Source organism: Carettochelys insculpta, chromosome 4 (genome assembly GCF_033958435.1).
Source record: "Carettochelys insculpta isolate YL-2023 chromosome 4, ASM3395843v1, whole genome shotgun sequence".
Classification (NCBI taxonomy): Eukaryota; Metazoa; Chordata; order Testudines; family Carettochelyidae; genus Carettochelys; species Carettochelys insculpta.
This window is the reverse complement of record NC_134140.1, coordinates 42,573,067-42,600,003: the sequence shown is the minus strand read 5'-3', so window position 1 is coordinate 42,600,003 and position 26,937 is coordinate 42,573,067. Positions and strand designations below refer to the sequence as shown.

At 44.1% G+C, this 26,937-nt stretch overlaps 1 protein-coding gene and 1 long non-coding RNA gene across 9 annotated transcripts in view; one reads left to right on the top strand and one right to left on the bottom strand.

Annotated features, from left to right (window-relative positions):
* The window catches only part of TBC1D1 (TBC1 domain family member 1), a 180,560-nt gene that overhangs the window by 9,316 nt on the left and 144,307 nt on the right, over nucleotides 1–26,937 (bottom strand). For 2 of the 8 annotated variants that reach the window (XM_074992593.1, XM_074992594.1), the window contains 3 exons: nucleotides 12,094–12,338; nucleotides 11,391–11,550; nucleotides 3,480–3,649 (listed from right to left, as the gene is read on the bottom strand). In XM_074992593.1, coding sequence (XP_074848694.1) covers nucleotides 3,480–3,649; nucleotides 11,391–11,550; nucleotides 12,094–12,338 — 575 coding nt within the window. Of the gene's footprint in view, nucleotides 1–3,479; nucleotides 3,650–4,695; nucleotides 4,732–4,884; nucleotides 7,127–10,948; nucleotides 11,112–11,340; nucleotides 11,551–12,093; nucleotides 12,339–26,937 lie in introns of those variants that run through there. The other 6 variants (XM_074992592.1, XM_074992595.1, XR_012645346.1 and 3 more) reach the window with 6 other exon arrangements.
* Nucleotides 1–26,937, top strand: part of LOC142012437 (uncharacterized) — a 48,951-nt gene that overhangs the window by 21,213 nt on the left and 801 nt on the right. The window contains exon 2 of the long non-coding RNA XR_012645347.1: nucleotides 26,802–26,887. This is a non-coding gene — a long non-coding RNA (uncharacterized LOC142012437). The remainder of the gene's footprint in view (nucleotides 1–26,801; nucleotides 26,888–26,937) is intronic.

Here is a 26,937-nt window from a genome sequence, read left to right as displayed (position 1 = left end):
CTTTGCCCTTCTTCAGTTCTCTGCGACCTCACCCCTCCTTCTTGAAGATAATCACTAACAGTTCTGACAGTGAGCGAATTTCATAAGCCTCTGCTGAACTGAATACGTGTAACTTATCTCAGTATTCTTTAATCTTTTCTTTCCCTATTTTCTACTGCTTCCCCTGGATGTTAATATTAATTGTGTTAAAAGTCTGGTCACAATTTACCTGCTTAGAAAAGATTGACACAAAACAGGAATGCAACACCTCAGATTTCTTAATAGCATCCATTATTAGCTATCCCTCCCCACTAAGGAGAAAACCTATGGTTTCCTTCCTCTTTCTCTTGCTCCCAATGTTTTCAAGGAACCTCATATCATTGCTTTTTATGTCCCTTGCAAGGTGTAACTCATATTGTGCCTTAGCCTTTCCGATTTTCCCCCTATATACTTTTGCTGTCTTTTAGTATTCATCTGCAGCAATTTGTCCGTATTTCCACCTTTTGTAGGATTCCCTTCTGATTTTCAGGTCATTAGAGAGCTCCTGGGGGAGCCATATTGGATTTTTATTATTCTTCCTCTATTTCACTTGCATGTATGCAATTTCCATTTTTAGACAAATGAAAGATTCTGCAGAAAACACACAGGAGGGACTTTCAGAGTCAGCCTATGCAATTTAGCAAGCGTAACTGTTAGTTTCTGTCCTGACCGCTCTCTTCCAACCTCCTTTGCCCTGTGAGGCTACATCTACACTACAGCAATCTTTCAAAAGTTGTTGTTCTGGAAGACCTCTTCTGAAAAAACTGCTTTTGGAAGAGCACGTCCACACACAAAAAAGCGGTTCAAAAATTTGATCTGCTCCTTTGATAGAGAGCGTCCACACAGCCCCTGCTCTTTTAAAAGAATGGGCTGGGGACTGAAAAATCCCCACTGCCATGAGGACTGCTCTTTCGAATAAAAAGGGCCCCCATGGGGTCTACATACATTTTTTTCCTAAATAATCTTTCAGGGAAAGGTGCTCTTCCTCAGCCGGGAGAGGAAGAGGGTGGCTGGAAAAGGTGCTGCACTCTTTCGATTTCACATCAAAAGAATGCACTGTGTGTGTAGACACTCCATGGTTCTTTTGGAAGAGACCCAGTTTTTCAAAATAACTTGCTAGTGTAGACACAGCCTGAGAGGGGAGGGAAGTCCCTGCCATCATAACCAAAGCATTGACTCTAAAAGGACAGACTGTTGGGCAAATGAAAAACAGCCTAAAACCTAACTGGTGTAGGGCAGATTATGGCACAGAAGCCACAGGCTACTGTTGGGAGAGGTGAGAGGGTAGAGATTTGCCTAGTAGCCTTCTAGAAGCTGGGATCAATCAGCTGCTCTCTCTAGCAGCAGCCCTTATCAATGGAAAGTAATGGTTCAGTCCCAAGGCCATTCCAGCCTGCTGACAGGGGGTTGGCAAAGGGGCAGTTGCCCCCCAACCCCGTGTTTCAAAGGGCCCCAGAGTTCCAGCTGCTGCTACTTTGGTAGCAGTGGCAGCCAGAGCTCCAGGCCCCTTTGAAATGTTGCTCTGACTATGCACGGCTGTCAGGAAGCGTGGGGAGACAGTGCCAGAGTTCAGTCAATGCTAAGAGCTGACTGCCCTTGGCACTGCCCCTTCCAGTCTTGGCCCCACCCTTTCTGGGGCATGGAGCCAGGCCCCCTTCCCACCTTGCCCTGGGGCCCGTGGCAGATATTAGCATCGCTGAGTCATTCTGCCTACCTGCTCTGCAGCTACCATAGTCTGAACGCAGAACAAAATGCCCCTGTTGCTTCTGCTCAAACCTAGCAGCTTCCCTCACCTCAGCTGGGTGTGGTTCTTGCATCACAGGCCTATACTCTAGACTTTGTGCACTGTAGATAACTACCTTCCACACAGCACCAACACATTTAGTGTTCACCTGCCCTTAATCCCAAATTCCCTCTAACTTTGCCCATCTTCCTCTGATTAGTCATGGGAAAAACCATTAGCCAGTTGTTTTAAGGGAACATTGTGCCAGCCACTGGCAAGCCATCTCCTCAAGGGCACTCTGGGGGATTGCAGTGCTTTCCCCAAGGATCTTTCTGGGTTGATGGACACACTGACGCTGCATCCCCCACAGCCACCTCTGGAGGAGTAACCGGAGTTCCAGCTGCAAAATGAAACCCTCTAGGTTTTGGGGAAAGGAAAGCCTGAAAGAGGGGAACAATACTCCATTTTTCTGTTCTGTGTTTGTTTGGTGCCTGGCACCTGTGGGTCCTGCTCCATGATTAAGGCTGCTGAGCACTACAGTCTTACACATAATAAAAGAGCAATATGTGTTGCCTGTATTCCCCCCCACTGTGAATCAGCTGTCATTGCCAGTCATTTTCAGGACAACAGGGTGTCTATGGAGACCACTGCAAACATGGATTATCTGTGTTCTTTACAGACCCACAAATACAGTGTACTCCTGATTATCTGAACAGCAGAAACATGGACTTTATTCAGACAATGAGGAGTCTGGAAAATTTAGAGGGGTGAGACCAGGATAACAGCCCCCTCTCCCTCATCTCCCTGCACATCTTGCAGGATCAGGTCAAACTGGCCCTGTAGCTGGGTGTCCTTCTCTGACCTTAGGGGCTCATTCTCCTGTTCACAGCCCTGACTGTGAGTCTCTTCTCTATTATCCAAAGCTCTACATTATCCCAATCCCTTCCTTCTCCCCCAGTATGAGACAAATGCCCTTTGCACCATGCACCTCCCCCATGGGGAGGAGGAAGAGATTCGAATAATGTGGGGGGTTCAGATAAATGAGAACACACCTCATCAGGTAGAATCACCTTTTGTCACAGCAATGTTTCATCATCCCCAGTCCCCAGCAGAATAACTGCCATCTTATTGGGATGTCTCCATGGTTCCTAGCACTGTGACTGAATGCCGGAGATGCATCATCCCATCTCCTGTGTCTGGAAGACACATTTCTATTCATCTTCTGATTATTAACAAGCTTACATCATACAAGGTGGCAGAGCAGACATCATGAACACAGAGAAGTCTGTAACAGGTTAAAAAAAACACGCACGAAGCTCTTGTAAATCTTTTTCTTTTCTTCTGAAATGACATGTGGAGAGTCAGACTCTCTGTAAATAGGTAAGCATAGTAGATATTTAGCTCTCCTTCTTACCTATCCTGTACAATGTACTGTACATGGAATACATGCCAAGAAAATGAAAATCTATTAAATACACTTAGTAAGAATCAGATATTGTAACTAACAATGTAATTAATTAGGATTAACTAATATGCAAGGATTCCCAGGTACTGTGTAAGTAATATGTTTCCAAAACTTCACTAACATATTCCAAACTACAATTAAATAACCTGTTTTCAACCACTAAAAGCACAACCACTTTTTTCTTTTGTGATTTCACAAAAGAATACTATTATCTTCTGTTAATGAGAACAAAATTTCTCTTGATAAGAGGTAAGTGTTCAAATAGTTTCATACTTGATTAATGGTCTTTTCCATCTGTACCAAACCCAGGTTTGGAAGAGTGTTTTTAATAAAATCCACTATGGTTTCCAAGTTCTCATGTTGCAGAATCAAGGGCTTGTGACTTCCCAACAGGCTTAAAGCCACTTTAAATATAACTTCTGATCCCTGAAGAAACAGCATATCTGTGAAAACAAAGAAAAACTGTAAATTCATAAAACAAACACTTTTAGAAAAGAATAATACAACAGCAAAATTTTCCAAGTATATGAACTTCGTCTAATGTAGAGATTAAGGCTATTTCTAGACTGCAGGCTTCTGTCAACAAAACTTCTGTCGACAATTTTGTCAACAGAGCATGCATCCAGACTGCCGGTCGGGAGCGTTCTGTTGACATCCCTGCATACCTCATTCCATGATGAAGAAGGGATGTCTCAACGGAGGGTTTTTTCCCCAACATTTGGCGCCATGTGGACGGGCCAAATGTCAGAAAAACCTCTCCTGACAGAACTTTTGGCAACCTTGACACAGCCTAAGAGGCTAGAAATATTCACCAATCAGGTATTTATACAAATGTGTTTTCTAGTTAAATAAGTACTTTTTTAACAGTACCGGTACAACGAAATGGAACTTTTGTAAAACTTTAACAAATATTTGCAAACATTTCTTTAGCCTGTGGAATCAACATCATAAGAAGCTGATGAGACATATGGAGTAGGGAATTTTTAGAAGTATCAGCTAATCCTATATTTTATGTAGGAACTGAGTTTTGAGCTATGCCAACTAAATCACGCATTTCAAGGAGACGAACTGAGGAATTCTGCATAAAAGAGATCCTTCTGCTGTTCTGACAAAATAGTATATAAATAGTCACGTATATGACAGAGTGAATGTGCATGTATCCACACGCTTGCATTGTGTGGTGGGTTGTGAATAGCTATACATCTGGACCACCATAATTCAAGGTGTTAACCATATGTTTCGCTAACTAGATCAACTGCCCAGCTCTCGCCTCAGACCTCCAGTACATATTTAAGATATGTACAAATGAGGCTATGCAATGGGATTGGATAGTGTTACCCCTTCTTGTTTGTTGTTACATTTTTTGAGGAGGCTCATGAGAACTCTGTGAGGAAGTAAATGGAAGCAGAAGAATTTATTGTCATTTCCCTGCTTGAATGGGATTATAAATCAAAGAATCTTAATCTAGCCAGTAGAAACCTACACTTACAATTAAATGACTGACTGTAATTGTTCTTCAGACCTGCTGGAGGGAAGTGCAAAACTGCATTATGAAAAGGTCTCAAACTGCATATGGGACTTTAGTTAAAGAAATCAATTTTCTCACAGCATCCATTTGTTTTTAATATAAGTATCTGAGAAACACATTAACATCCTAACAAGCCACACTCCTACTCACATTTTTAGCCCATCTAATGTAAGCCGTGCACTAATGCTGCAGATGGCCCCTTAAAAACAGCATCCTGGTTCATATTCAACGCAGTGCAACCACAGTATCTAGCTACTTTTCAGCATAACTTCCTCTCCATCTCTTCCTTTTTCCTTGACAAACCGCCTACAATTCAGCACATGCCTTTATGGAGACAGGAAATACAGGAGAGCAACCCTGCAGCAGCCAAGGATAGCACTCACAATCCATCTGGCCAGGGGAGATACAAATAGCTCTTTTCCTCTAGAGACTCTCTTGCTGTTAGACCTCCAAATCTGCTCTGGGTTTTAAAGAGCGACTTACATACAGGAGGGAGTACCCACTATATGACAAGAAGTTCAGGTTGGGGGAGAAGGAGGGAGGAGAACCATATGGATAGTAACTGGATTTTTGTTTTCAGTTTAGGTTTGATAATTACCATATCTATCTGTGTTTGTACAAAGGCTTCCTATTCCTCTTCCTTCTCTTTGAACGTACAAGTGAGGCCACGCTGCTGAATGGGCAGCATCACAATAACTTACATGGGAGCAGGCTGATGCCAAACACATTGGGATGGTATGATCAAATAGGAGGAGAACTCAGCAATGAGGGAAAAGGCAGTTGTTAAAACATAGGTCTCATCAATGTGTCAAAGAACATACAAAGACTCTGGCTGACTACACTGCTCTGCAAAAAGATTCTCACTTTTGAAGACTGCATCAAAATGAAAGTTTTCCCCTACAGTTACTTGAGTTTACCCTGGAACCATAGTTCATTTCACCCCTTTCTATATTCATCTCTCTCAAACAGAGGGACAGACAGAGAATGAAAAACATGTAATAACTGATTAAAAAACATCTTATATGTCTGCTCTATTCATCCTAAAAGCTGTGCACACAGCTCTAGTTCCCATTCAGTACATTTTGTAAGAGGGTTTGGGCTACTCTGAAAGGTGTAATGGAGACTGAGCATCAGTCTTCATATGTTTAGCCAAAACTTGAAACATACAGAACTCTGCTCTGTAAGGGAAGCTACACGAAGCAAGAATCAAGCAAGCAAGCAAGTACAAAGCACAACCTAATTAAGCAGAGTTACATATGACCCAATCCTGCCCCTTGAAAAGATGTACATCAACTCAAAAGTGACCCTTATGAGCTGGATTGATTATATATTTCTGAAATCCCCCACTCATATATAAAACAGTGAGCAATGAACAAAGGCCCATTTGTTTTTGGAGCTTATCCATCCCTAAGGCTAGCTCTAAGTGGGAAGCAAGCCAGCGACAATGCAATGCAGGCATCCAAATTATCGTCAGCATGACTGGCAGACATCAGGATTCAAAATCAAGTTATCAACAATTGTGGAACAGAATAAACATTGTTCTTCCAAGTCTCCTCCACCACTAAGTAAATAGGAGGTTTTAGGCAAGCTTTGTTTTGCAGAACCCTCACGTGACCTCCTACTCCAAAGTGTTGAAAGTTTGGACAGATGGAGAAAAGGCAAAAGGCAGTTTTAGTACTTGCTAGCATAACACAGCTTTGTAACTCCAGAACTTCTTTATAACCTATGGCTTTAAGAAACTGGAGTATAGCCTTCAGAACACAGTGGGAGCTAAGGGAGTCTAACTGCACTGTACCTTTAAATTCTACTGAACTGCAAGAATCTAGGAATGAAAGATTGCCTGGTCAGTGATTTTCCATATACACCGTCCACTAATGGTGCACATGTGCTTTATGCACTTCAGTCCAGAGTCTTTAGTCAGCAGTACCCTGGCACACACCCTGATCTTTACCGAACAGGACTGAGCAGTGTGCATGCACTCTGCATCAAGGGCAGAGTCATCCAGCACTCCTCAGTGCCTCTGGCTTCAAGAGGGAGTTTGCTGTGTGTCTGCCAGTAAATCTCTACTGAGTAGTGAATAGTTAGTAGTTCTAATAGTTTTTAGCATGGCAAAAGCGGAGACTCTGAGGTTACTACCTGGGAGCAAGCTAGAGTGGGATGCGCATATGGACAACACCCCAAAGGAGAATGGTAACTAGAGCTCTTTGGCATGGGTTGTTCACATGGACATACCACAACTTACCCACCATTCCTCACCTTTGGAGTCTTTAGTTTTGGGATGCGACAGTTGAGAGAAAATTGAGGAGCCCTGGTGCACTCTGCCCTGAGGTGCCCTCCATGCGGCACGTGAGAACTTGGAGTCTTACATTATAGAAAGGAGTAAGTTCAAGATTTTCACCTAATGTTATGCTTGTAGGACATGCTGTTCTAAGAAAGCCACCAAATATTGTGAGACTTCCAGCATTGGACTGGTGCTTCTGGGAAATGATTATTCAGAGATGGTTTTAGGCTCACATCCTCCTCTTCTGTGACAAGATACTACTTCCACAGAAGTCATTTACTTATATCAACCTTTTATTCCACTGTAAAGTCTTTGCTTTTTAAAGCTCTGTCATCTTCTAGTGGCAAATTAAAAGCAAAACACTCTATATGCAAATATACTGAGAAGTTCCCAATGTATTAGGTTGGACATAAACTAAAAGCAAGTATCTTTTGTGTCTCTGCAATCAAGCAGTTCACAAAAGGATCATATCGATGCACAATACCACAATTAATCCTGGATGACTAAAAGAGGAATGTTGATTAGAAATTCAGTACATGACATTTTCATTTGCATTCCATTCCTGGACAGAATTATTGTCAGTCAGACACTGATCAGCATGAGGCTAGCCCATTCAGAACACAACCTTGTTCCTGGATCTGGTGTTTTTCTCATGACAACTAGCTGTGTATCAAAAAAAGTAGCAAATATAGATTTCGTTTATATAATCTATTCCACCCTTATCATCACGGTATCTTCCAGTGCCATTTTCTGCATTTGCCCGAATAGGAACAAGAATGGACTTAAACAGCAACAGGACTATTCTGGAAATAAAAATTTATTATCTGCTTTTGTATTAAAAAAGACCAATTTAAAAAGATTAGGAAGGTGGTCATTTTAAAGCATGGGTAAATCACTGCACTTTGTGTGCCTGATCCCTCAAATTTAGTTACCAAGTAGAAAGATTAGAGGCACAGAAAAAACTTGTGCATAAAGAAAGCTTTAAAAAGATAAAGAATGTTTATGTTAGTGAGGAGATAAATAAGAGGCTCTACTAAAGACATATGAAATGATGAAGGGCATAGAAAAGGCAGACTGGTAAATGGAAGTGCTCAGTCTCATAAGAAAAGATCATGAGTACATTCAATGAAATGGAAAAGCAGAAAATTTATAACTGATAAAGGAAATATACACCCTTTCAAAGAACACTCAGACTGTGGAATTTGTTGCTTTACAATATTATCAACACCAAGTTCTTAACAGCATTTCTTTAAAGAAATGGACATTTACATGGATGTGGCCATTCCGCCAGATTTTCAAAAAAAAAAATGACCAGCAGCCTAAATCATACTGGGACTTAGGTGCTTTTGAACACCGTACTCAATAACCACAGTTGGAATAGCAAGGGTAGTTCTTCAGGGCATAACTCAGTTTCTAAGGCTGCTGCTACACTATCACTTTCCTGTCAGAGGTGCTACGGTAATGAGGCAATTCGAAGCAGGCTCATGAGATGCTAATGTGCATATTCAGTGCCTCATTTGTGTGATGGCAGCCACATGAATATCAAAATGCAGACTTCGAACTGCAGATTGACAGTGAAGATGGGGCAGCTTCGAAATAGGTGCCCCACTTCAACGTTCCCTTACTCCGATGTAGTTCTGTGGGAGAAAGGGAATGTCAAAGTGGGGCGCTTATTTCAAAGCTGCCCCCATCTTCACTGCCAATCTGCAATTCCAAGTCTGTTCACATGTCTGCCTTTATGCTAATGAGGCACTAAATATGCAGGTTAGTGCCTCATTATCCTGCTTCAAATTGCCTCATTACCATGCCACCTCCGACGGGAGAATGATAGTGTGTCAGCGCCTTAACTAATGAAATGTCATCAAGGAAGAAACTCCCTGTGAAGATGTTACTCCATATTTGTGACTGTAAGTCTTTTTGCATGGCTTCAGAAGCAGCTGCCCCAGATAGTTTTGGATGCAAGTATAGTAGGTGTGTGGATCACTGCTTCTAAAACAATGCCTGATTATGTGCTTCTCTCAATGTGTGTTTGTGTACCAGGAAGCTATGTATTTCCAAGACAGATAGCACCACTGTACTATACTGTCTTCTTGGCTCTCGCATGCATTAACTCCTGGCTGTTGCCTAAGCCAGTGGCTCTCAACCATTCCAAGCTACCATAACCTTTTCATGAGTCTGATTTCTCTTGCATATGCCAAGTTTCACCTCATTTAGAAACTATTTACTTACAAAATCAGACCATTACTGGAAAAAATTGCTCACTTACTCATTTTTCCATATAATTGTAAAATAAATCAATTGAAATAAGCATTTGGTACTTCCAGTTCCGTGTACAGTGTGTGTGTACGTATATCAGTACAAAAAGACATTGTATGAAATTTTAGTTTGTACTGACTTCAGTAGTACTTTTTATGTAGTCTGCTGTAAAACCAGGCAAATATCTAGATTAACTGATGTACTCTCAGGGGTATGAATATCCCTGGCTGAGAATCACTGCCCTAAGCAAGCAACTAATCTGGTTGAAATAAGTCATTCTTGTGGTATCTTATTAACTTTTCAGCACTGTATTTGTTCTCAGTGAGGCAAGACATTCATCTAAGCATGGCTCCACTACAATGATCCAGGCAAACACACACAGCTTATTTCAACATATGTGTATAGTTAGTAGTGCCACACCTTTACTGGCACATTGATTTGGTCCTGGGACACACATTGCCTGGTTTTGTGCCCCTGTTGAGTATGCATTGTATTTCTAGAGCACTGTGTGACAACACTAGTCTTCAAAAATCAAATGGAGAGAGAAATCTCTGAGCTGCAATTTATTTGGAAATTTGACTCCATTAACCATGGATTAAACAGAGACTGGGAGTGGCTCGCAGCTTACAAAGGCAGTTTCTCTGCTCTGGGTGCTCATGTCTCCCCATTAGACTATGACAAAGGCTCACATCCCCCTGTCTGAGCTGACTTGTTTTTTCCTCTTTTGATAAGTACTGTTGATAGTGGGCCATTTCCACCTTGCTGAATAGACCTTGTCAACTCTGACCCTCCCTTTTACTGGGACCCCACTCTTTAAATACCTCTCTGAAACCACCCCCGACTCTTGCATCTGATGAAGCGGGTCTTTGCCCATGAAAGCTTATGCTCCAAAATATCTGTTAGTCTATAAGGTGCCACGAGACTTCTTGTTGTTCTCAAACACCGGTCTTGTTCACCTAATTATGACATTTTAGACATGTAGCTCCTAGAGTATCTAGCCATATTCACTGTGAGATAAGGGAGAGAGAAAATGCTGATGCACAAGATTTATCATAAGTTTTAACACAAAGAATCAAAGAGACTGATCCAGGATTCAGAACGTTCTACTTGATGAAGACAGAGTGGGAGCAATATACAGAAAGTCGAGTTGGCAGCTGGCCTGTACTACCACTTATGTCAATGTAACTTACATAAGACAGGGGTGTGAAAACAGCACTTCCATGAGCAACATAAGTTACATCGAAGACAGTGCCCGTTGACTAGACACACTGTGGCACCAATGTAGCACAGTAGCATAGGTTTGCCCTACGAAGTGAAGAGAACAACAGAGATAGAGACCCACCCACCAACTGTATGCAGCACTCTGTGATGTCAGCTGGGGGATCTATGAGTTCATTTATGCCAGCTATATTGTAGCAACTACAAGGAAGGGCAAAAATCTAACAGTTATTATTATAACATAGGAACACAAGAAGTAAGTTATAAGAGGTATTGGAGCATATGGAACACCAGCGAACCTCAAAAATATATAAGGGATCAATACATCAATGGCAGATGTAATGCCTGCAAAAGAATGGGCAATAATGGGTCTGGAGTCAGGCAAGTGTAACAGTGTAAAATCTCAGAAATGTCCAACCAGGTGTTAAATGGAAAAATTAGACCCCATGCTGAACACACCAAGAGCAAAACAGATTCAAGTTAGCAGTATCCTATAGCACAGAACAACGCTGATATAGCCTCACTCCAGCAATGGCAGCGTTTGTTGGTGATGGGAAGCCTAGGACATTGCAGACATGGGACTTCCACCTTAATGAACACAAAGGCTCAGCATAGGACTCAGCTGAAATGAGAAAAACAAGGAAATCCAAAGAGAAAAAAGTTAATAGAGGTGAAGAGGCAAGACAAACAGTTCCAACCTGCTCCCTACTGTCTCTGAACAGCATTTGCTATGAACACCTCACCTTCACTTCCTATAGGCTGACTTCTGTCACTACACAATACATTGGAGGAAAGGACTACACATTGAAAATAGGATAAATATTGCCTTAGGTGTATGAAAGAGGCTGGACCTTGAAGCAATTCAAGCACAATTTCAAGAAGCCCAGAAAGATGAAGTTACCAAACACTCTGGCAACAAATCCCAGGGGAAACTGAGAGGCAAACATGGTCAGAAACCAGGGGGCAGCATAGAGACTAGGGCCGATCTCATGCTCCTCCAAGTGATTGTACAGATCTCTATGGTAATCGTGAAGAAGTCTTGAAAGTTGATACATCTGGATCTGCAAAGAAGAGAAAAATGAAGAACTAAGAACAATAGACTAACTGAAAGTCAAGTGCAAAGCTCATGCTCCACTTTCTCATGAGAAAGGAGTGAAACGTATCTACCAATTGGTGTTCAAACATGTCTTAAAAAATAACGCAACTTGGAGCCTTTTCAATGGGTAGCACTTCATGATTGCTCACATTAACACCATCCCTTTTATCCCTAAAATGGCAGAGGGGATGCTCCATGTTTCAGGGTTTCCTCTACTTTCTCCCTACAACAGCCAACTATGCAGGGCTATCTGAAGACACACTTTTCTACAAGGGCCTTCTTGACTGTAAATCAGTCTTGAACAACCAATTTGTGCATGTTTTTTTCATAATTTCCCAGTGGTTCCTCTTAAACTGCAACAAACATCGTCGAGAGCTAATCCTCTTTTTAGTGCCTCTTATCAATTCTACCGCAAAGTCAAAAAACACAATCTGACAGTCATATCACTAACAAATTTTATCACTATTATTAGCAGCTTCCTTTTTCAGAGGCATAAAAACAAACATACCTGTAGAATTGTCATGTCAGGACGATACTGTTTCCTTAGGCCCATGTCAAACATGAGAAACTTCAACATTTTAAAAGCATCTTCTTCAGTCATATGAAGCAATAGAACTCCAGCTACAAAACTAAGGCCCTGGCAATACCCTACTTCCTGGTCCAGAAGAGAATAGGCCTTCAAAATGTTATAGAGTGACAGCTGCCCCGCTCCCAGTTGTGCTGAGAAATAAGGATGTGTTGGAAAGGTGCGTCCTGTGAAAACAAGTGAAGTTAGAAATTCAAACTTTAACAAAACCAGCTTGCTAGGTTACCGAGTTAAACAAACAAACTTTTAAAGTCAACTTTCAATGCTGAAAGTTTACTGCATAAGACAAGGAGAGCTTTGCACCCTAGAAACATATATTTTTGCATTGTAGAAAAGATGTGGCTTATGGACAACTGCTGGGGTCCAGCTAAAAAAGCCTTTGACCAATATTCATCTCTCTTAGCCAGATTCTGGTCTCAGTTTCTCAATCAGAAATTGAAGTCAGTGGTGTCAACTTCAGTTCCACAGTGAGGCAATCATCAGAATACGATCCTCTAAACCTAGGCAAACAGGATCAGCACTTCCTCCTTCAACTCAATTACCCATAACCTCTCCAGTGTTGATTTGGGCTGGTCCATAATAATACTAACCATTGTGACCTCTATTGGAGAACAGTAATTCTAATCAAGTTTCCTTATGATTAGCTAATCCAAACAACATATACTTACCTTTCTGATTGATCTGCGCTCCTTGCACCTGGTGAGACAGAACTAATGTGCTTTGTTATCAAACAGGGCCATTTTATTGAACTTTCCCTGCAGATTCCTATCCATATGTAAATGACTACATTAAAAGGTCTGATGTTTGCATAATAAAGGCAGGTGTTTCAGAAATAGAATGTTTAACCTTTTTGGAAGAAAAACAGATAAACCATGCGATTTCTCCTCCACAAACTATCTGAATTCCAATGATGTTTTAGTGGGTATAGTGGGTGTAGTGAAGGCATTGCTGCTAATCTCACTATTTGGTGCCTTTTTAAAGCCCCATCTGCTGCTGGAATCCTGTGATTAGGTCAAAATCAACCTTTCCTTAAAATAAAAATGTTTGTGGCTCGCACGAAGAGAAAAAGGTTAAAAATGTGATCTTCATGTGCCCTTAAAGCCTTAGGCCATGTCTACACTAGCCAAAAACTTCAAAATTGCCATGCAAATTGCCATTTCGAAGTTTACTAATGAAGCGCTGAAATACATATTCAGCGCCTCATTAGCATGCAGGCGGCCGCGGCGCTTCGAAATTGACGCGGCTCACCGCCACGCGGCTCGTCCCAACAGGGCTCCTTTTCAAAAGGACCCCGCCTACTTCGAAGTCCCCTTATTCCTATGAGCAGATGGGAATAAGGGGACTTCGAAATAGGCGGGGTCCTTTTGAAAAGGAGCCCTGTTGGGACGAGCCGCGCGGCGGCGAGCCGCATCAATTTTGAAGCGCCGCGGCCGCCTGCATGCTAATGAGGCGCTGAATATGTATTTCAGTGCTTCATTAGTAAACTTCAAAATGGCCATTTGCACAGCCATTTCGAAGTTTTTGGCTAGTGTAGGCATAGCCTTAGATACTATAAAGTGAATAAAAAGCTTACATTCATTTTTTTAAAATTCTTGGGCTTTTTAAGCTAATCTTAATATTTTTCAATGCTGAACATTGGTAAGTTTGGGAGGTGTGAGAATACATTTACCTCTAAACATGGCATATCCCTACTCTGAGGCACCAAAAAGCCACATACCAACAAGCTCCACAGGAGAAACAACTGAGTGACTGTCAATCCAGTTATTTGTTCCACACACTCTCATTCATTTGGGTCTGATGTCTCTCATTGACTATAATGGGCTTTGGATCAGACCCCATGACAGGTAAGTTAGAAAAGAATTCTCTTAAAGTTACATAGACTTATTTTTTCAAAGTTTCTGTACTTCCATCAAAACACTGAAGATTTCTGTAACTGAAGTGTAAGAGAAAAGAATTCTCCTAATTTTTAGTTTATTTTGTCATGTACAAAATACTACCAAATCCACAAGGAAGACAATCCCTTGGCTAGTGAGTTAAGGCTTTGGAGAATCAGGATCTAAGTCAAATAAACTTCATAGTTCTAAGGCAAGCAGAGATTCTTATGTGTCAGTCTTTGCAGGACTGGATCCTCAATTTCACAGAACAAGAGGGGAAAGAAATTTTTAGTGATAAAAATAAGAATAAATAAGATATAAAAAAAACCCTGTCAGTCAAATTTCAAGCAACAGGTGCACTCCATGATTCTACACTTTTTAAACTGAGCTGAATGTAAGCCTCTTGGGGCAGGGACTGATTTTTGTTCCATGTTTACACAGTGTCTAGCACACTGGGGTCCTAGTCACAGATGAAATGTATTTGTATTATTGGTAGTGCACTAGTCTGAGACAGCATTGATGATATTGTTCAAGTGCCTTCAAATGATGCTTGCATGTTGTCCAGGTTTCATATGAGTACAGTAGTGTTGGAACGACCAATGCATGGTATACAAGGAGCTTTGTCTTGGGATAGAAGTCCTGGTTCTCAAAGACCCTTTGTCTCAGGGGGGTGAAAGCAGAATTTGCATGGCTCAGACGATGCTGGATTTCTGCAACAATGTCTACTTTAGCAGAAAGATGACTTCCAAGGTATGGGAAGTGCTCCACATTTTCCAGCAGTTCTCCATTGACTTCAACAGAAGGTATGTGAGATTGTCCTGCCAGTGAGGGTTGGTAGAGAACCTTGTTCCTTTTGATGGTCACTGTGAGGCCGAGATTCTCGTATGTGTCAGTGAAGGCACTTAAGATGGTCTGAAGGGCTCCAGAAAAAAGAGCAGCAACCATTTTGTCATCATGAGATGAAGGGACAATAGGTTGGGGTACTGAAGCTGCTCCATCTCCTGTGTTAACAGGTCCTGACCTAACAGGAATATTACTGGCTTGTGCACCAGAAGGTTCAACAGAACAGAGTACCAATGCTGCCTGGCCCACGCTGGAGCCATCAAGATTACCTAAGCCTGGTCCTCTCAAATTTTGGGGAGGACCTTGTGGATGTGGGGAATGGGAGGGAAAGCATGCAGCAGTGGACCTGTCCAGAATTCATTGAATGCATCTGCCTAGGACCCAGACTCCATATCTGGTAAGAACAAAACATTTGGTGCTTCAAACTGAGGTGCGTGGCAAACAGGTCCACCTGGAGATAACCCCAAACTTGGAAAACTGATTGTAACACGTCTGGGTGAATGGACCACTCATGGTTCATGAAGGGCCTGCTGAGGCAGTCTGCTGTGGTACTGTAGACCATGAGTAAGTAATGAGCCTGAAGGAGAATTGCATACTGAGTGCAGAACTCCCACACCCTCAGAGACTCATGACACAGGGGAGAGAAGCATGTACACCACCCCCATCTGTTGATTGCTGTCGTGTTGTCTGTACTCACTGACAAGCAATGCCCTGCTAGACTGTCTTAAAACACCTCAAATGCCAACCTGATCACCTGGAGCTCTCTCACACTGATGTGAAGCTTGAGATCTGAGGTGCCCCAGAGAGCCTGAGTCTGGCATTCTCTCAGATGCACTCCCTAGCCGAAATCTGACGTGTCGGTTACCAGGGACAGGGAAGGTTGGGGAGTCCTGAAAAGAACCCTTGCCCAAACCATCTGAGCATCCAGCCACGAATACAGGGTCCACAACACCTGCTGCAGTAATGTCACTACTTTGTCTGTATTGTTCCCCACAGGGCAGTATACCGAAGCGAGCCACAACTGGAGGAGACATAGACAAAGTCTGGTGTGTTGCATCACAAACATACAAGCTGCTGTATGTCCCAGGAGGTTCATGCAACACCTGGCCATTGTGGTGGGGAACCTGAATATGTCATTTATCATGCTAGCCACAGCCTGAAACCTGCTTTCTGGCAAGCACTGAGTCCAGGAGAGACCCCCACAAACTCTATTCTTTCAGGGGTGACACACAGTGACTTCATCTCTTTTACCAGGAGGCTGAGACTGCTGAAGGCTTTTTGAATGAATTTTATATGTTGATGAACTGGGCCTGGGAGCTCCCTTGACTAATCAGTCATCCAAGTACAGGAACAACTGGACACCATGCCAGTAGAGGAAGGCTACCATCACCTCCATGCCCTTAGTGAAAACCCTTGGAGGCATCGACAGGCCGAATAGAAGGACTGAGAAATGATAATGTCCACCCCCCCCAACCCCCATTCACCACAAACCTCAGGAACCTCATGTGGGGGAGGATAGATCACAATATGAAAACACATCCTGTAAGTCAAGAGAGGCAAACCAATCCCCCTGGACCCAGCAATGGGATATTGGGTCCCAGACAGACCGTGCAAAACCTGATCATTTTTACAAACTTGTTCAGGCCTCGTGAGTCTGCAACAGGCCTCATTCCCCCTTTTGATTTCAGCATTAGGAAATAATGGGATAGCCAAGACCTCTCCCCGCCCCACCTCCAATTAAGGAGCAACTGAATCTCCTGCCTGAGCAGACTCTTGTGAGAGGGGTCCCCAAAGAGGGTTGGGGAAGGGGGGCTGACAGGGGTTAAGACCCACCGCTCCGTGTTCTACGGCGGGGCAGAATGGGGATAGGTGGGATGAAAAGATAGGGTGTGCTGGGTCCATGAAGAGGAGTGCTGTGGTGCTCTTGACTGCACCTTCAAAAGTTGGACTTTGGCCCTGGGTGGGAGGGCTTCTGCTGCCTTTGGCCTTGGCCAGGCTGGTGGGAGTTCCTTCCGCTGTTCCCACCTCTCTTCCTATTCTTATTCTTAGGCTGCTGAGGGAATTGCCTAGTGGGAGGGTGGGGAGTGAAATGCCTGCATTGCATTGCAGGTATGTGGAGGCCCTGCAACCTCAGGGTGGCCCTAGAGTCTTAAAGCTAAGTAGTCTCTTACCAGTTTTCTCCGTAAACAGGGTCAGCCCTTGAAGGGCAAGTCCTGAACAGTGTCTTACACTTCATATGGGAGACCAGAGACCTGAGGCCATGCTTCACTTCTCATGGACACACCTGACACCATGACACTTGTTGCTGCATCAGCAGAGTTCAGGGCAGCCTGCAAAGCTGAACATGAAGTCATCTTGTTCTCCTCTACTAAGGCCATGAATTTAGGTTTGGCACCGGGGGGGCGGGGCGGGATCAGCTCCGTGAACTGGGAGAGGGAAGAAGCTGTGTTGTATGAGTATCTACTCATGAGGGCTTGCTGATTAGAGATCGCAACTGTAGCCCCCCATCCCCAGCTAAATAACCTTGCCTACCTCACAGATCCAAATGTTTCACCTCTCGGCTTTTGGGTGAGGGCCCCTGAAACCCATTGCTCCCTATGGTTGGCCACGTCCACAACCACGGAGTCAGTGTGTGAGTGTGAAGAGGTGTTCATGCTCCATAGAGGGCATAAAGTATCTCCCCTCGTGTTTCCTCACCATGGGCTGGGCTGATGCTCGTGTCTGCCATGTGGTCTTGCTATCTGGGTGATGGTCTTAATAAGAGGCAGCGCCACATTAGTGGGACCCAGTGAAGACAAAAGACTGGATCGGTTTCACCCTTCACCTCCTCGAGTTGCACCCCCAAACCTTGGGCCACCCAGTGGAGGTGGGTACCATGGAGCGGTCCCATGAAGGACCAGGGAGCCAGAAGACCCTGCTACTGCTTCTTCCAGGAAAGACGAAGAGGATGCACCCACTTGCATTGGGCAGCCCACATCCATGGCTTCCGGCAGGTCTGGCGCATCTGCCCTCTGACCCCAAGGGAGCAGTGCTGATGCCTGCCTGAACAACACTGAGCCCACAGAGGCCAGTGCTAAGCCCCACACCACAAGAGAAGGGACTATTGTTGATGATGTCAATGAGAACGCTGCAGGCCCCTCAGGTGACAGCATGGTCAGCACCACGGTGGATGGCACCACAGGAAAAGGCCAGCCAGAGCCAACAACAATAATGGTGCCATAGGGTTCGGTGCTGAGGTGACAGATGGTGCCGTGGAAGGCCGTTGTTCCAATGGACCATTCCACAGAGGGACTCTCAGCGAGGCTGACAGTGCCAAGCACAGTATCGGAGGGACCTCTGGATGCCAATGCCAGCGATGGAGCCTGGGACAGAGGTTGAATGAACTGCCCTGGCTCTCATGGAACACACCCAGGGTCGAGAATGGCCACTGTGGGGCCGGCTGCCAGTTTGGTGGCCTCTGTCCCAGAACGGAGCATTGGCTCTGTCTGGATGAAGAGCGAGCACTTCTACTCCTGTCAGAGCTGGACAAGTAGGAGTCGCACTCCAACTCAGATGCCTCTGACACCGAAGACCAAGGAAGTGCTGGTCTCAAAGGCGCCTGCATAAGCACCGGGTGGTATGGTGCCACTGCCATGGTTGCTAGCAGTGCAGATGTGTAGGCAGACCTTTATGGGGTGCTGCACCTACCTGAGGGCTACCAGCTAGGGGGAAAATTTTCCTGCAACCAAGCATGCACACGTGCACACCTACATTGGAATGCACATGAACAATCTCTTGAAGACAAATATTTCAATATCAGTACTAATGCATAATCACAACGGCTACATCTACACTAGACACATCTGGCTACAGAAGTTACTGTCAGAAGACATGTTCCGACAAAACTTCTGTTGACAGATCATGTCTTCACATAAAAGTGGATCACTCTTTTGACCAGCTCTGTCTACAAAGGGACATGCCGGAATGTCTACACAGCTTTTTTATCGACAGTTTGCTGTCAACTGTATGTATTTTGTGTGCAGATGCTCCACAGGTTTTGTCAACAAAACTCTCCAGTGTAGTACTTGGTCCTGCCATGAGGGCAGGGGACTGGACTCGTTGACCTCTCAAGGTCCCTTCCAGTCCTAGTATTCTATGATTCTATGACATCGCCAACAGGATGCTCCAGCAGAACTGGATAATACTGATTCATGATGGCTGGGCTGTCTGCAAAGCCTTCAACACCAGGCAGCAAACTGGGCATTGTTTAATACAATTCATGTCCTTTTCAACCTTGTTTTCTTAGGCAAGGCTGACATCCACAAGGATTTATCTTTCTTCACTACTCCAGCTCTGACAAGGTTAGATTCCTATGCCCTTAATCATATTTAACTGTACTTCTCAATTCCGTGAATTCATTGGGACTTCTTGTTATGCTCATTGGCCTCAACTATGAGCCTGGCCATGAATCTGCTCAGGAGTGCAGGTTCGCGCTACTCACATGACAGTGAAGGAGAAAAGAAGGGAATCTTTCAGTGGGCTGGTCTTGCATGTGGCTTGGGCCCAGATCTTCTGGTGTGTCAGCCAGGAGCCATCCAGCACAAAGAGAATAAGCTGTGGCAAGAAAGGGCTGGCTTGCTTCACTTCCCCTCATGCAGCAAGTTGGAAGCAGGAACCAAAGTGTGACTCTCAGTGCCTGCCCTGTCTCTTTCTTGGGCAGGGGTGTTATAGGCTTTCCCTTCCTGACACTGAAATGCAAGGTGTTAGTTTAGTCCAGCATGAGTTACAGTATTATCATTTGGCCCACACTGTTTTGTGAAAAGATTCCTGAGCAGCAAGATCCTTCTATCTTAACATGAGAAAGCTCAGAAAGTATTTATAAGGTACATTTAATGAGGAAATATCTTCTTGTCCTCAGGTGCCCCCCGCCCCAGCTATGTACTCTTACAGAAGATCTATTTCAGATAAACGTATCTGATAGCCTGGAAAAATGCCAGTTAAAACATGCACATTCTTTGTAACTACCTGCCCAGCTGTTGCTGCTTTCCTGTTCACTGCAAACATTTTTTTTTTAACCTCACTGTAAACATTAGGAGTATTTAGTTTTCCAGATTCATCTTACTAAAGTTTTAGGGCTGGCTTCTTCCCTCACAAACAGCTGTCCCATGCAGCCTGAAATCATTAACGACTGTATTTATGCAAAAGTGCACCATTACTGCTTTTGCCAAGACATGCATTTGTTTTACATCTGAACATATAACTGAGGACATAAAGAGACAGTCTGTGTGTACACAGTTATTAGCATGGGGACAAAGAGAAAACACTTGTAGATTACTGAACCTCAAGTAACTCTAGAAGTCTGGTAGTGAGCCAACTTATGCGCTACTGACTAACTAGAGCAGGGGTTTGCAACTAAAAATAGTGAGAGGAGCCATTTTTTCAAATTCAGTTACAAAATCAATACTTTAAGAGCTGCAATGCATGTGAATACAATGTGGTCCTTAATAAATAATGTCAAACCCTACATTTTATAACCCCTTTTTTAAGACAAGCGCACACACAATGACTTATAATATGATATGCGTTTACTGCGGGACGTTCACAAGCTTTTTACATATCCTATTTCCTCACACTTTACATGTGTGGGGGGTGGGGGGGTCAGGTCCTGTCCCCAGAAGAGACAGGGGCTCCTCAGGACCAAAGGGAGAGAGGGAAGTTTGCTGAAAACTTGACCATGACATTCCCTGCCATGGTGGGGCGGCGAGCTGGGCTGGGGAGGGGACCGGGACACTTTCACTTAGCTGCAGTGGCTGCAGCAAGCTGGGTCCATCCTCTGAGGAACCAGAAAGCAGGAGTGGCAGCTGTGGGGAGGCTGCCTCAGTTACACTGAGCTAGCCCTGGAGGGTGAGGGGCACTGCCCAGCTGTAAGGGCTGCCAAATTTCTGCCTTCTCCTCCCTTCTCAGCCCCTGCATCTGCCCGCCTTTCCTGGCACTCCGCCCCACTGCTGACCTACACTGGCCAAGTGGAGGGACGGAGACAGCTGGCTGGAGCCAGCCAATGTGGAAGATGCAGGCGGGTGGGGAAGGAAGGACGGACATAGAACCACCCCTTCTGCTGCCCCCCTCCACGGCCAGACCGCTCTCTCCGGGGGCCAAGACAGAATCATTTGCAGCTCAGGACTCTGTCACTGCAAACTCCTCTGCAGCTCCCTGCCCCGCTGCCACTGAAACAGTAGAACTAAATTAAGTTGGTTTAACAGCCTGATCCCTCCCACTGCCCTGACAGCCATCAAACCAACTGAATTTAGTTCTATTATTTCAGTGGCGACAGGGCAGGGAGCCACACAAGAGTCAGCAACATCAGCGTCCAGAGCCACAAATGACTCCTTAAAGAGCAGCATGCAGCTCTGAACCTGCAGGTTGCTGACCCCTGAACTAGAGGAAAGGCTAGTCCAAAATCCCCACACTTCATACTGTGGAGCAGATTAGACAGAGGAGATTTCAAGTGAGGTCACTGAAGCATATGCTCCCTGCTCCGTTCTTAGCTTGGGTCCATGCTGGGGCACCAACAGGTACGAGAGGAAAGTGGGGCATACAGGGTTTTTACAAGGATCCCCAGGGTTAGATATTTGCATAAGAATTCACCAGAGGTGACACATGTTCTCTCTACCAAGAATCAGCTCTTCACAGGTCAGCCCAATCACTGTGGGAAGTACATATGTATAATACTTAAAGAGTTGAGCATCTACACTGAAAATTATGCTCTTGAGATCTTAAACTTAAGGGAGCTCACTGAGAGGTGACACACTTTGGAAATGTTCCTGTCAGGCAGGTGGTATCTGACACTTACAGTTGGTTCAATAAAGATATTACCACAACCAGCCTGTTTCTCTAATATGCTGGGGTTGACATGGCGACAACTCCACTTTTCTCCTGGTTTAGCCATTTGTGTATTTTATGTTTCACACTGCATACTAATTTGCAACCTGAGTCAGGTGCAAATAGAGAGATTGCAAAATTGAAAGGAGAGGAAAGTGACACCAGAGTGTCTCAATATTTTTTTTCCAATCTTTTTTTCCTCCATTTGCAGAAGTGGGTCTGCCCCACAAAAGCTCATCAACTAATAAATTATTTTGTTAGTCTTTAAAGTGCTACAGGACTGCTTTTCTGTTTCATCAATCTCTCCAGAGTATTCCATCTCTTTCAGGAATCTGATTTATCTGGTGTATCCCATTTCACCTCACTTAAAAAACTACTTGCTTACAAAATAAGACAGAAAAATACAAAAGTCTCACCACATGCTATTATTAAAAAATTGCTTACTTTCTCATTTTTACCATGTTATTAAAACCTTTCAGTGTATATACAGAGAGCAATATAAACAAGTCATTTATATGAAGTTTTAGTTTGTTCTGGTTTCACTAGTGCTTTTTATGTATCTTGTAAAATTAGGCAGATATCTAGATAAGAAGATGTACCCCCGGAAGACCTGTGCTTACCCTGTTGAGAACTATTAGTCTGCAGGGCCGGACAAACAGTAGAAAGATGCCCTGTTAATGAATCCATACCAAGGATTGGTGCAGCTCACCTTGGAGTTCAAAGAAACACCTTCACCTAGAAGCTACTGACAATACACTTGTCTCATGGAAGAAGTGTCATAATCTACCCACTATAAAGCACTGCAAGGATTTTGGATCAGCAATGAGAGTATCTTGTGAATTAACTCTAGGCTCTAAAATACTGATCATGTTTGTTTGTTTCCAATATCCCTATTTGCTACCATTTGAATCTTCATGCTTCTGTAAGTTCAGTGTCTCTAAGGTGGAACTGGCAAGTTGCTTCTTTGCAAGTAAAGAATCTGGACCCCAGAGAGGTTCTCAGAGGACTTGTGGGTTGGACTATGCCAATGGCCAGCCTGAATAGGGACACAGTGGTTTCTTTGATTCTGAGGCTATTTTAACTTATGCTAGGGCCAGATAGGCCCCTGAACGCCCTGGCAACAGGAAGAATGAAAAGATAGTCAACAACCATGTTGTCACTCGATCTTTTCCTGGAGCCACTTACTACTGTTCCAGGAAGTGTTTAATTTTTGACTTCCTTGTTACTGTGTTACTTGGTATTTTGACTTTGTTGCGGGAATGGAAGTGGACAGGAGAAAAAAGAGATACTTTTAAAAAAACAATTTATTTGGAGATGTGAATGACTCCTTAACATTTTAAACAATTTTGTAACCTTGTAGCTCAGAAACAAATCTGCTTTTAACTCCTGAGCTTACAAATGAGATCTGATAAATTTGCACCTTCAGTTACATTTGACCAAGCATTCCTCTTAAAGAAAGTTATTTTTCCAGGCTACAAAATGTTAGAATGTGGTAGGCTAATAATCCTCAGCACTGACTGTGATAGAACAGTGGCACTGGGTCACACAAGCATTTAAATACTCTTCATGTGAATCACAAGCAGCTGGTTGGCAGCCACAGGGGAAGCAAAATAATGACCAATCTATGTCAGCCAAAAACCCTGCACAACAAAGGCCTCATATTAAACATGCTCCTGGCCTTTTCCTTGCAAACATAAAGGACACTGCTTTGCGACATAACAAAAAGTATTGATTCAGATTCTTGGTCTTTGATTCCTGCTCACCACAGTTTGGAAGAATGATAAGTTCTTTGGTGCGGATGCAAGTGTGGCCAGCCACCAATTAGAAGGGAGAGAAATATTCTTCTCAACCACGTAACACGGGGTGGGCAATAAGCAGCCTGACTTGGATACAGGCTGGATAAGGTTCACCAGGGTTAGCCCCTGGCAGGCTGCTGGTGCTTTATTCACCTGTGTGCCCACAGGAAGGGCCACTTGCAGCTTCTGTCAGCTGCAGATCACTGTTCCTGGCCAATGGGAGCTATGGGAAGCAGTGTGTCAGTCTGTGCTGCTTCTTGCAGCTCCTATTAGCTGGGAATGGCAATCCACCGCCAGCAGGAGCTGCAAGTGGCCGTACCTGCAGCTATGCAGGTAAAAAAAGCACAAGTGGCCTCCAACTGGCTAACGCTGGCAAACCACACCTGGGCTGCAGGCCACTTAACAAGGACCCCTGATTTAACACCTGGATCATTTCAACTAGTCCATCAATTCCCTCACAGCTGGGTACCTGTAAGCTTATCTGCCCCCACTAAAGGAATTTAACTCTCTCCCTTACAATGAAAGGCTTGTTTACACATGGAGTTGTTCAGGTACAACCCTAAGCCCTAAAACAATCCCTTACACTGGATCCTCAGAATTATAAGCCCCTAACATTATGAACTGACCAGACATCCACACACCTCATTTGGAACCAGGGAACCCTGTGAGCCAGAGACCAGCATTGACGGTCCCTGGTTCAGCAAACACCCTGGTTTAGGACTGGTTAGTCTCTAAGGTGCCAAACCACGGAGGTCTGGCCTATAGAGTCAGTGATGTGGAGAGGCTGGAGCTGATAGGGAACTACCCATTGAAAAAGGAGAAAGAGTGCAGTGGGAAATACAAGGAGGAACAAGAAAGCAGCCTAACAAAGCAAGTGAAACAGAAAATGTATAACAGGAGAGGGATCATCTGTTTCGTTTCACTCCCTCTGGAGCATCTGGCAGTGGCCATTGTTGGAAGACAGGATACTGGGCTAGATGGACCTTTGGTCTGACCTAGTATGGCCATTCTTACGTTCTCATGGCTGACATGAGTGAACATGGTAAACATGATAACTAGGGAAGAGCACCACTACTAGTTCCACCACTTCAGAGGTCAGTCTTAGAAATATGCATTAACAAAATACTGTCCAATAGGAATCCACATCTTAAAGAACACATCTTGTATTCTGTGGCAATAAGAGAGAGAGAGAGAGAGAGAGAGAGAGAGAGACACACACACACACACAGACACGCACACACACACACACACACACACACACACACAAAATGCTGTCAAAGACAAAGAAAATGAACTGATGTGCATTACATTAAAAACAATCTTTCAGGGCTGGGGGCAAAAACTGTCAACTGTAACTCCTTTCTCATGCTTAATAAAATTAGTCAAATTACTCCTCTTTGACCCCACCCTAAAACAACAGTTTCACAGAACTTTGTCTTAGTATCTTGTATATCACCCTGTTATCATCAACACCCTGACAAGCTTTAAATGATATACAAGAGTGAAACTGAAGATGGGTACAGGAAAAGATATGCAAAAAAGCTTGCTTCAGGTTAGCCTCCTAAATCTATAGTAACTGACATGACTGACAAAGGTGATGAACATTCAATAGCTCTCTCTGAAGCCAAGGTCACCTGCTGAGTGCCCACCATCTTTGCAAGTCAGGTTGCTTGTTTAGGTGCCCAGATATGAATTCAGGAACCTATTCTAGGCTCCTCGTTACAAACCCTGACTGTAGTGTGACACTGGCATACCACATGCCAGCTCATGCCAAGGCCTCAGGCGTCACTGAACACTTATGAATGCATATCTGTAAACCAGTCTCTCTCACTTGTGTGTTACCATTATCAAAATAACTGTTAGCTGTTCTGTTGATAAGAATGTGTTTAGTGTTTTCTAACCTGCTTGTAGGAAGCTGTATGGTATTATCATCATTCAGCTATATCCCTTGCTGCAAAGAAAGCATTTGCATTGTCGACATCTGTGACTATGTAAAATTCGTCAAACTGGGAAAGCATTGTATACAGCAAATGATGGTGTCTGACAAGCCAATGTTAAATTCTGTTCATTAAACACAAATAAGCTAATGTGGGATCAGGACTCAAAGACTTTGGATGCATTCTCCCTCTCCATGGCTGCGTCTACACGTGCACGCTACTTCGAAGTAGCGGCACCAACTTCGAAATAGCGCCCGTTGCGTCTACACGCGTCGGGCGCTATTTCGAAGTTAACTTCGACGTTAGGCGGCGAGACGTCGAAGTCGCTAACCTCATGAGGAGATAGGAATAGCGCCCTACTTCGACGTTCAACGTCGAAGTAGGGACCGTGTAGACGATCCGCGTCCCGCAACGTCGAAATTGCCAGGTCCTCCATGGCGGCCATCAGCTGGGGGGTTGAGAGATGCTCTCTCTCCAGCCCCTGCGGGGCTCTATGGTCACCGTGGGCAGCAGCCCTTAGCCCAGGGCTTCTGGCTGCTTCTGCGGCAGCTGGGGATCTATGCTGCAGGCACAGGGTCTGCAACCAGTTGTCAGCTCTGTGTATCTTGTGTTGTTTAGTGCAACTGTGTCTGGGAGGGGCCCTTTAAGGGAGCGGCTTGCTGTTGAGTCCGCCCTGTGACCCTGTCTGCAGCTGTGCCTGGCATCCCTATTTCGATGTGTGCTACTTTGACGTGTAGACGTTCCCTCGCTGCGCCTATTTCGATGTTGGGCTGAGCAACGTCGAAGTTGAACATCGACGTTGCCGGCCCTGGAGGACGTGTAGACGTTATTCATCGAAATAGCCTATTTCGATGTCGCAACATCGAAATAAGCTATTTCGATGTTGGCTGCACGTGTAGACGTAGCCCATGTGTGGTAATGGTTGCTGTCGGCTTGTTCTCTGTGAAAAGAAGCTATAAATATGGACAGAAGGAAAAAATCTTTCTATCTGTACTGTCTGGATTCTAACAGGGCAGAAGAGCTGTACAAGGCTGAGATTCCCCAGAGTTACTCTGGGTAGCCCTATAAGACTGTGTGGGAAACTGGCAGAGTACCACATCTCTGCTGCCTTTTGAAATTACAGACTGTGATTCGCATATTTTAACCTGCTTTGCTACCTCAGTAACACTCATTCCTTCTTCTTAGTTAATAAACCTGTAGTTAGTTTACTGGAAAGCTGGATGCCATTGTTGTCTTTGGCACAAGATCTATGAGGTAAATTGACTGTTGAGTGACTGGTCTCTTGCGAGTCAGTGTAACCTGAATATTTTTTAATTTTTCAGTGCAACAGGCCATTTCTTATGGAGCACATCTGGCCTAGGTGGCAAGGTGCACTGGAACACTGAAAGAAACTGTCTGTGACTCCATTGTAAGACAACTGTAATACTCTGGGACTTCACACTTGGCAAGGGTTTGGTG